Source organism: Plectropomus leopardus, chromosome 18 (assembly GCF_008729295.1).
Source record: "Plectropomus leopardus isolate mb chromosome 18, YSFRI_Pleo_2.0, whole genome shotgun sequence".
Classification (NCBI taxonomy): Eukaryota; Metazoa; Chordata; class Actinopteri; order Perciformes; family Serranidae; genus Plectropomus; species Plectropomus leopardus.
This window is the reverse complement of record NC_056480.1, coordinates 28,275,555-28,287,157: the sequence shown is the minus strand read 5'-3', so window position 1 is coordinate 28,287,157 and position 11,603 is coordinate 28,275,555. Positions and strand designations below refer to the sequence as shown.

The 11,603-nt window shown below is 40.8% G+C and overlaps 1 protein-coding gene across 1 annotated transcript in view; it reads right to left on the bottom strand.

Moving 5' to 3' along the window:
* The window catches only part of LOC121958199 (triple functional domain protein), a 120,661-nt gene that overhangs the window by 84,613 nt on the left and 24,445 nt on the right, over positions 1-11,603 (bottom strand). The window contains exon 2 of the mRNA XM_042507071.1: positions 7,727-7,777. Within this exon, the coding sequence (XP_042363005.1) occupies positions 7,727-7,777 (51 nt within the window). The remainder of the gene's footprint in view (positions 1-7,726; positions 7,778-11,603) is intronic.

The window sequence follows — 11,603 nt, the reverse complement described above, 5'->3', positions numbered from 1 at the left end:
GCAGCATGTGTGTGTGTGGGTCAGGATGTCAACACTCAGTATACACCTCAGACTTGTAGGGGCCTCCGAGAGGTCAAGTGGGCGTTAGGCTGGCTCATACAACAAAGCAGTTTACTCCACAACATAACTACAACGCTGATCCTGAGAGACTGTGACAAATACCTCAGGGAGAGGTCCAAGCGTGTGTGTTTACAAAAAAAGGGACAGAGAGAATGCAACAGCTGCCTGGAGCGGGACAGATGGGACGGGTGGTACAGTCAGTCAGCCAAGGGAGGGGAGAAGTTGCCTACATACCACAAAAAGAGTGCACACACATGCGCGCGCGCACACACACATGCGCACACACGCACACGCACACACACACACACACACACACACACACACACACACAAAACGTCTTCCCTATCCGATTAGAGAGCAGTTACATGCAGACGTAATCTCATAATGGCTCCCCAGCAGCTGACTTGGAAGCATCGGTTCTAAACCAGCTGTTACGGGTCAAGAGAAACCAACACCGTGCACATGTGTGCGTATCCCTGCATGATCGCCGACTTCCCACATTCACAGCGTGCCAGAAATTCCTTGCTGGGGGATGTGTGGGAATGGCAGGGATTCTTCGAGGCAGAGGGAAAGGACAGGAATAGGGCGACCATGACGGATGCTGACCTACATCCTGATCACAGACGCTCTGACAAAACGGATACAAGCCAGTATACTTTTATTTGACTTCTTACTTATTTTATTCATGAAGGTTTTACCGTGGGAAAGTCTTAAATGCAATTAATTTAATTTGGACACATTGTCTATTCCCCTCAAGTATGCATGGACAGATTTTATTTTTCCAATGGTTTAAAGGAATTTCCCTCCCTACAGCAACAACAACTCTACAGCGGAAAACACCAAAATGAATCTTTCTACAGATGCATTCATCCTGTGAAAAAATGAAACTGGCCAAAGGGCAGTGTTATCTGAATGATAACACTATGTCTCATTTTTAATGTTACAAGAGAAAAAGTTTTCAGGATGAGTGCTAACCAGTGTGTTTGATAAATGTAGCCTTTAGCTGTCTTGGATGCCGAGCTTGGCTGAGGTGTAAAATTACCCAGATCAAATAGAGCAGGGGAGACCCGCTAACTCTTAAACGCCTGGGGATTAAGAACTGCCTAAGTTATGTTTTTCAATATTATCATACATACAGATGCTCCTCTTTCTATTAAACTCACTGTAAGTAGTGCACATCACGTACCACCAAAACCCAGTCTCCGCTGGGCTGAAACACACAGCGACACCTTGTGGTGGAGAAAGAAGTTACAGGACTGCAGACAGCTGGTGGCCATCAGGCAGAGAGAGACTATGGGGAATAACAGCATGTTTTTTACATCTAACTTCGTGAATTAAGGATTTATTTGGCCCAAACCAGAGCTTGAGATTGTTGGAACAGTGGACCTACTGACTGAGACGGTTTGGGTGAGCTTTATTTTGCTTCTGCCCAGTCTGAATAAAGTGTTCTTTATGATAAGTTAAAAAGGCAATTAAGCCTCATCATTCTTCGTGACCGAGAGAAACTTGATTTCAATGCAGACTTATACCGTCATTAACCGAACACACCAGTGAAATTTCAGGAAGGTATGAAGGTATGAAACACTACATACTGCCCAAGCCTCATGAAAAGCTCCTTGATTACTACTTTAAGTAGTAGCCATGGATGTATAATGGATGTAGGTGGGTCTGTTCATTCCTTTGAAAGTTGCTCGGTGGTGCATGAAGCCAAAAAAGTTTGACTTCCTGAGTATGAAATTACCTGAGTCTTCCTTATCATGGGGCCCATAGAGCAGGCGCACTGGAGGCTTCCAGCAGCTAACTTCCTGTTTAGCACTCCGCTAACTTGAATAGGGATAAAATGGTTTAATGCTGCAGCTCCTCTAGACTTTCAAAATGTTATCAGGCCAAATGGATGAAATCTCAACAGTGAAACGAGTCATTTCAACAGGGTTGTGATGCTCAAAATATAGACACTGATTTACATATGTCATTTAACAAAGTAAATATGAAATGTCTTTGGCATCATGGGACAGATCTGGAGGCTGTAGTTACATGCTTTGGCCAGTCCAGCGCACTCCCTGGGGGACTTGTGGTAAGCTAGTCTTCTGGACAAGCTAATGTTACATTAGAGTAGACAGACACAGTGTTTTACCCATTCCTTACTCTTCAGCTGTTGTAAAGGCCAAAAAATGATAAGCTGTCATTTCAGCTCTTCAAATGCTAAAAATCTCTTGCATTAGGGATGTTCCTCATCACTGATTTCTCTGATGTTTAGCAAGTAACTAGATGTTTAACTTAGACAAGTCCACTAGTCTAAAAATTGTGAATATTATAAAGGCCATTTAAAAATCATTAATCACACACTGACAAGTCTCCTCATTAAATTATTTTATGTTTATGTACACATGATCTCTCCCAAATTGTTGATAGTTCTTAAATTTCATTAAAAAAAACTGTCAAGGAAAATAAAGAATTAAAAAAAAAAAAATCATTAATCACATTTTTAATAACAAAACGTATTTTAAACACTACTGTAAATGTGTGGCACTTTGCACCAACAAATAACAACAAATAATAAACAATTAAAAAAAATAAATATATATAAATATATATATATATAAAGTGAAAGTAACTTTCTTCAGAAAAATAAATCTTTAGGAAACGTGCCTCATTATTACAACGGCATTTCACTATAAAACATTTAATCTACTAGTCAACAAATGCGCACATCTGTAACTCTTACTATAGTTCCATTTAACAGAGAAAATGAAAAACTTAACAATGTTGTACAGTTGCTCTGCCACAATTGGACAATCACTGTCCATGATGAACGGAAAATCGCTGCTAAGCTAACATGGATGACTTTTACAAGATACAAAGTAATGTGGTACTTCTGTCTGCAGATGTGTCTGGAAGTCAAAGCTGCTTATGTTGAGCACATTTATTTTCCAGTTATTACAGCGTTTTCCGACACCCGAAGCAACGTGAAAGCATGAAGCCCTGTCTTTTGTGGCTCTGCGATTCTACTGTGGCTACACTCCCACTGACTAAAACTTAGCACAAGGTGACCGACGTGTTTGTATACCAGTGTCACTTTCCCGGTGTCTGAAACAGGGCTAACTCTCTGAGGAAGAAAGAGATTCTCTAACTACACCTTTATCTCACTCTCTTATCAGCATTCTCATCTGCCAAACTTTTTTTTTTGTCTTCTTTCATGTCTAATTATCACAATTTACTTCTAACTGGCAGCTGTCGACCCACCTAACGGCGCCTTTGACTGGCTGCTGCACAGAAACACGTCTTCCTACTGGGCATGGATGACACAAGAGGGGCTGATCTGATTGGCTGATGTGATCGCACTCAGCTGTGCTGCTCTAACAATGCACCTACTGTGGGTACAGCTGGCACCAGCTCTGCTGCCGTATACACACGAACAAGTGGGTAACAAGTTAACTAGATGGCCAGTGTAATTCTAGCCTATTGTCTCATCTAGTGACTGAGCAACACATGGTCATTATTAATCTACCACGTGTTCCTTGTTGTTCCATGTTTTCTTTAATTGACCCTTTGAAACCTGACCAAATTACCTTGATTTCTGGGGAAAGAAGGTCCAATTAGCAAGAAATTAGTCAAAAGTAAAATAAAATTACACGAAAATTTGTCATTAAAAAAAGAAAAAAAGAAAAGAAAAAAACAAGGCAAACAAGGCTTGTAAAAGTGCTTAAAATTATAATAATACTATAATTTAATTTTAAATATGTAATTAAGATAGTTATAAACCCAGTACTTCCCTTATATTTTCCCCTGAGACACTAAAAAAATAATAATTTTATAATTTTCTACTTCTTTCTTGCAATTTGTGGAACATTTCTCTCCAAGTTGCTTAATGCCTTTTTATTACATGTTTTTAAAAAAAAATCGCACCAATTTTCTTATGGTTAAAAGGTTAAAATACTTGTAAACTGAAACAAAAAAAAGTGATGTCGCTCCAGGTTTTAAAGGGTTAATTAATATGATCGCAACCAACTTTTGGTCTCATTTGGGTAGTAAAGCCTGCACTACATAATAAGACACTAAAACTCTCCGGACGCAGGTTTCACCATTTTTCACAGCCTGACAGCCCTAACCGTGTGAGTAAAATCCTCCTCAACACCACTGGAGTGATTCTTCTAGCCAGCCGTCTGGTCCCATCCAAGAGAGACAGCGTGGACTAGAAGGTGCAATTTTTAAAAGAGAAAATCGTGTAGCACTTCTTTCATGCTGCATTGAAAATCCTGTCTATGAAAACGAGCTATCATTATCTCGAAAGACGGAGCTGACAGCCTGAGCGACTAAACAGCAAAGCCTGGGTGTTTGCTTCCAGTCCACTCCACTCACATTCTCCATGTCCTCCCCCCATTTGTCCCCAAATCAGAGTTTTGGCATTGGAGAGAGAGCGCACCATCTTTCCTTCACCTCCGCCTCTTTCTGTTCTCTCCATCCATCCAGACCTCTAATAGCAGGTTAGGCTAACCGAGCGAGAAACAGGCCAGGGTTACCCCAGCGACCCAGACACAGCAGGGGAGGAGCGGAGAGGGAGGAGACGGAGGGAGGAGAGAAAGACAGAGAGAGAAAAGACGGCTTGTTATTAGTGCCAAGAGTTCATTTGTGCGGCTCTTTCAAAGCCACCTGATGTCATCCTGGCGAACCGCGACGAGAGAGAAAAAGCAATGTTTGAAAGATTTATATATCAAAATCTGCTGCTACTATAATGGAGAGAGAAAAACAAGCACTGTATTATATTATATCAGTTGTTCCGGTGTTGTAAATACTTCCTCTCTTCCCTTCTGTCACCAGCCGAGATTCAGTGCAACACGCAGTGAACTGTGTGAGTCTTGTTTTCAGCTGTTGACTCGTGCTGCAGTTCACTGTCAACAGCCAGATGCCTGCTGCAAGCCTTTTTCTGCCTCACATATTCCAATCTGCACAGATACGCCATCTGCAGGCCACTGTGAAATTTGAATTTCAGCCTGCAGAATGCATTCGATTACTGACGATTTACATAAGTTCAGTTCAACAGCAGCTCTGACCAAACTGGTCAGACAGAGACAGACAGTGATGGAAATGAAAAACTCTGCCAGTCCTCCCTGCAAAGCACTCTTCAGCACATCTGTCAAGGTCCAAATGCATTAACATCATTACGTAACCGCACCCCTCCCCCCTCCTTGCAGCTCACTCTTCAGCCACCCAGTTAGACCAGTGGCTGAGGAGGCCAGGCCAACAGATGGACAGGCCTAATCCTCCCCCGCCCCCCAACTCAGGAAGTAATAGCTGGCAAGCACCAGGAAGCTTTAAGAAAAACGCTGCCCTGACAGTGTTTCTCAGACGGGCCAAACAGAGCAATGAAGCCAACTATTGTCTACATATTATTGCATTCATGTTGTTTTCATTGCCTTTATCTGCAGGCACTAGAGCGGTGTCCATCAGGGCCCCTGGGCACCAGAGCAACCTGCCAACTCACTGCCCTCCTTTAGATCTAGGTTTTGAGGGGTTTGAGTTTTTCAAGGCCGATACTGTTAGTTGTTTTGGACTAAAGCTACTAAGTCGATCATGTGTATCTTCTTTCCCTACAGAAAGTCTAGTCCGTTAAAAGTTAAAACATCCCACTAAAGCACAGTGGAGTAATAATTATAAATTAAAAAAAAAGGTGCTCATACGTCTTCTCAAAATGTCAAATCAAAGGCAGACAACTTTGACTGGCCGATATCAACCCTCTTATATGAAGAAACAAAGCGACACAACAGATTTTATTGGCTTGGTCTATACTGCATGAGTAAACATTAAATTAATCTCTTCATAGCTCTATGCCGCCACAACAGGAGCTGACCGATATTGGTTTTTCAGGACCAATACCGATTATTAGTACTTAATGAGACTGATAACTGATATTTTTAACCGGTATGCATTCACAATAAAAACGAAAATATTTGTCAAAAACTGCTTAAATGCCTTTAACAAATGTTAAATAAAAACCCTCTAAAAAAGCCCTCTAGCTCACCTGCTAGAGCGTGTGGCTCATATGCTGAGGCCTGTGCAGCGGCCCGGTTCCATGCTAGCTTATAGCCCTTTGCTGCGTGTCATTCCTCCTCGCTCTCCTACATTTTCTGTCATTCTACAGGGGTAAAGGGAAAAATCCTCCAAAACTAATCTTTAAAAAAAAAAAAAGTTAAACTTAATCTTCCAACATTATATACAGCAGGTTCCTTGCAACTTTCTTTTATGAAGTTCAGTGAAAATTTAAATAAAAAATGAATGAATAAAAATAGCTCCCTGAGGTTTTACAAAGTAAAAGTTCCTCCAATGCTGACATTGTCTTTGCATGTATTGCAGACTACCTTCCCTGGTGTTGATTAAGTGTAACTGCACACTGTTTCATTAATTAATTTTACTGGCATAAACGCAGATACAGATAATCTGCAAAATGCCAAATATTAGCCTCAATAATCGATGATACTTATGGAGCTGGACTGTTAATTGGGGGCACTTTCAGAATAAACCATTCAGTTTTTCATTGCATCTCTCGGACTGCCAAGTGCATTCTGGGTATAGATGAAGCAGTAGAACATTAAGCTCAATGAAAGTGAAAATTAACCATTGATTGTGCTGTTTCTGAAAGTTCTGCAGATGCTCCTCTCATCCATCAATCTGATCTGATCAGCTTTGCCTGGATCGACAGATCAATTACACAATCCCCAACTCAGACTCCTAAAGCTGCTGCTGAGGAAAACCAGAGCTCATGAAGAGTTCACACTTGATCTATGCAACTAGCACAGTTTCAAGACAGACACCCAAATCCAGTGTCACCAATTAAGTATCTGATCAAATGTCCCCCTTCTGTTCCTGAGTTATGCGTGGAATTTATGTCACAGTGAAGGTGACCTTTGACCTTTTGATATAAAATGGCATAACTTCGTCATGTCATCCTGTTAGACATTTGTGAGAAATTACGTCATACATAACGTATGAATCCTTGAATTATGGCCAAAAACACGATTTGTGAGGTCACAGTGACCTTTGATCACCAAGAGCGACTCAGCTCATCATTGAGTCCTAGTGGACAGTTGTTCCCTGGAAATTCCCTGAAGGTATTCCTGAAATACTGCTTTCACGAGAATGGGATGGACAGACAACCTGAAAAGACAATGCCTTCGGCCAAGCTGTCATTATCATATAACAACAAAAACATCAATTGTGACTGAGATGAAAGGTGAATTTAAGAGGAGGAAATGAATCATGATGGAGGAGTTAGCCGAAGCAACTGGACAAATAAATTCTAAAACCAGATAATAACGGACAGAAGGCTGGAAAAATTAATAAATAAATAAGAAAAAAACAGAAGGAAAGCTTCAGACATTGTCCCTTTCAACTCATCAGGAGAGTCTGCTGTCGCTACGGAGACGGGTGCTAGACGCAGGTAGCCAATCAGGGGCTGGGGAACATGGTATGTGATGGCGGAGGGAAAGGGAGGAGATGGAGGGGTGGAGATGGGGACGGTAGCAGAGAAATTACAGTGACAGTGACCTGTCTTTGTCACCGGGAACACAGGGAAATATTACTGTATGTGTGTGACTGTGTGTGTGTATGTGAGTGTAAGAGACAATACCACTATAAGGGGGGTGTTCGGAGTTGTTTATCTTTGTTTTACCTGCTATCTGACTTGATACATCTCCTTTTGGCTCTTTAGGGAGGGATCCATCTGTAGAAAAAAACACACACAAAATATATTTTTTATTACCAGCAGAAAAAGAGCTGATTTCGCTGTGTCAAAATGTCAACTACAGCAGAAGGAACAATGAAGAGATGGATGAATAGGAATGACCAACAAGCAAATGATGACATGTCGGCTTTCTCAATAGGCGTGAAATAGGTTTTATGACAATGCTGTTGAATTTATGGATCATTGTGCCAGAAAAAGGAATTTTATATCTGAATGATCCAACATTTGTCCCACTACACTGCTGACACACCACATCCACGGCCAGCTCCCCAAGATTACATGATCAAAATGCCATGACAGCAGCAACCTCGGAGGCAACTCAGCTAAAGCTGGCCTCAGACTAAACCATCAGCTGGGGGCTGTACGACGCCGCCAGTTCAACAGAGCCAGCCTCTCTTTGACTGAGCTGGCTCGACAAACCCTGCAGCCTTGGTCAGAGCTAACAGGTACAATGAAGGTGGTTGTTAGTTGTCTTTGTTAACTCAGGCTCCCTGCTCCCTGCTTCAGGCTCTGTGCACATTTGAGTCAAATGACTCAACAAATGTTTAATGCTTTATTTAAAAGTGATGGATCACATTCTGCCTTCTTCTGCCCTTAAAGAATACTAACAAGTATTTCTGAAAAAAAAAAACAAAGAGGCTTTTATTTGTCTTAATAAGGCAAACAAGTGGCTAAATGAGACTATAGAACGTCATCATGCTGAACACAGCTTTACAGTCTCGTAGCCGGAGTGACGTGACAATAGTGTAATTTGCTGAAAGCCTAACATAAACTATAATTTCCGCTGATTGGCTTCAAACTTCAAAAATCCTAAAAGTATTCATTTTTGAAGATTATCTTCATAAACAAATGTGTAAATATCATAAACACTTATTATTTATTTGTTAGGATTCCCATGAGCAGGTCATGTTACCACTGAGCTTTTTTACTGCAATGATCCAAAATCTAATGGAAACATCTCATACGCTTTTTGACGAGGGAACCAGGGCGATGCTAACTTCTGCATCGGCCTACAGAAAATGTCATCCCTGGGGCACTCGAAAGAGAAGTCAAGTTAGAAATTGTCACAAAAAAAAACAACAATCATGACCCATTAACTAATGAAACCACTGCACACTCTTTTTTTTTTAACTAAAAACAAATATCAGAAAAAAGTTCACATGTAATCAATGTAATATGCAATTTTGCATCTACTGTTTAGTTCCATTGTGCATTGTGCAACATCTCCCATTGCTGTAACATCCTTGATTACAATGGTTCCACTCAAAACTGGTGGGATGCATGCTGGTTCGCTATATAGAACCAAGGTTCCAAGAGACCTGAATGGTACCGATTCAAGAACCAAAGCTAATTTGGAGGAAAAAGGCAGTGTGTTGCTGTGCTTAGGCACCATGTTGCTTTGAGCTAAATGCTAACATAAAGATATTATTTGTTGAGCAGGCATTTAGGTTCACCATATTCTCTATTTTAGTTTAGCGAGTAAACAAGTAAATGCCTGTAGGTATTTGGTCATAACTGCTGGACAAATTGAAATCTTTGCATAATAATGGCATGAGATGGAAAGTCGGAGGATCGCCGAAGTCATTACAGTTCATCCTGAGGGGTACATGAATGTCTTCACCAAATTCCTTAGCAATCCATTCAGCAGTTATTGAAGCATCTTATCTAAAACCACAAGAAAACTCACACTGTCAGGTTGACTCTGTCATCAGTGCTGGTGTGTGCTGTGCTGTCTGTGCAGACTGCCAGAGATCTGCTGCACTGCTTTACAGCAAAAAGGGGAAGAGCGTGCTGTTTGTGCTGGACAAACGGCACCCTTTTAGCTTTGTGCGTTTTATAAGGTTGATGGAAACTCTCTAACATTAGTTCAGTAAAGTTTCAACATGGACTTAGTCACAGGAAACACTGACTTTTATGAGAAACACAGTCTTCATTTTCAGAAATATGAGCATGCTCACTGCCACTGGTGTGAGAAAAAGAAGCTACCGCACGTCTCCACCACAGAGGCCTTCGTTTGTAATTATTATACTAAAGTGCCGCCAATCTGACAATTTCCTGTGTTCTTAAACAGCATGTCCTGCTTACACTGGCCAGTGCATGCAGAAGTCATCTTCTCATCAGCCTATACCTCATGACCGAAGCCAACTAGTTTCTCAGCCGATCCAACAATCGGCCCATTGATCCAGCCAATGGCCTGTGTGGGTGCGAGGCTGCTGCTGTGACTGAGGGGAAGATATGGTCAGTGTCATGTGCTGTCAACATGTAAACAGGCTGGATGCTCCGCTGGCTCACTCAGTGACACATGCTCCCTCTGTTCTGACTCAGGTTTCCTCCTTCCTGTTTAACCATACACAGGGCCGCAGTAAGGCCCAGAGCAGCTGGTGGTTGAACTGAATATAGGATCTGTTCTGTCAAGTATCTCAAAATATAGACTTTCATATAGTTGGATTTTTATATTAAACACCAGACCTAAAGCACATGCGTGAACAAAGAGACTCAGAAACATTTCCTCTCCAGTGGACCTCCATACACTGAAGTAGGGCTGGGCGATATGGCTTTAAAATAATATCACAATATTTTTAGGCATGTCATAACACGATACATGATTCTCGATATTTTTGAAATCTCCTCTAAACTACTGTAAACTACTAAAATACAAAATTATTAAATGAACCACAGTTACAAATAGAGTAGCTACTGCCATAAAACAAAGTTACATAAACTACTGCTATAAAAAAAAGCTTAATAAAATAGTGTTAAAATGTTAAATAAAAATGAAGTATATCAGGGAAATGAATTGTGCAATGTAAACCAGCAACATGTAAAAATGTCTTCAATGTGTGGTATGATGTGTTTTTTTCTTTTTAGAATCTTTCTTTTTTTTAAACATATTTTCATAGTTAGTTTTAGAAGCTTTTTTATTTATTTATATACTTTTAATGATGTTTGCACTTTACTGTTTGCACTTGATAGGATTGCATCTAATTCCGTTGTTCATGTACAATAACAATAAAGATATCCATTCATTCATTCATGTATAAAGTCAAATTAAGTACTGCTATAGTTATGTTTAATAAAGTATCGTTAGAATTAAATAATTGAAGTGGAGCCCATGTTGCTTTTAATTATAAGGGCCCAGCTCATCTCAGGCTGGACCTGTTACTGTTTTTGCTGTGGAGTTGAAGCTTCCAGTCAACAGTTGAAAGTTAGCATCAGCAGAAAGTTAAACTGTAACGGCAGTATGAGGATTCATCCACTGCAAGCTGGAAACAAACTGCTGTTCATCCTGGAGAGCACTGGTGCTCATTGGTTATTTGAGCTCTGCAGACAGAAAAACACAAAGACTCACGCCTACTGCCATTACCACTCATTAAGTCAGACTGTCCTTTTTATGGTGACATGCATTGTGTAGAAGTCCCCTCAGCCACGCGCACGGACGCAAAGCATTATCAGATGACGTAAACTAAATAAACAATATAGCATAACAAAATCCACTATCATGTATCCCTGCTCCTTTCATCAATTAATCTCATCAGCTCTGAACAGATCGACAGATCAATTATCTACGCTGTCAGTCACAAACTGCTGCTTAGTTCACAGACTTGCAAAAATTTCAGAATTTAGAGAGGAGACATAGATTGATACAAGGGGACACACAAGAATTTAAAAGAAAAACAAAGCTGCCGACACACATATACCCTTTTCCCACAATACTTGCTTGTGTCTGTGTGTCTGTGTCTGTGTCTGTGCGCGTGCGTGTGTGTGTGTGTGTGTGTGGGGGGCTTGTTTTGTTTGTGTGTCCATG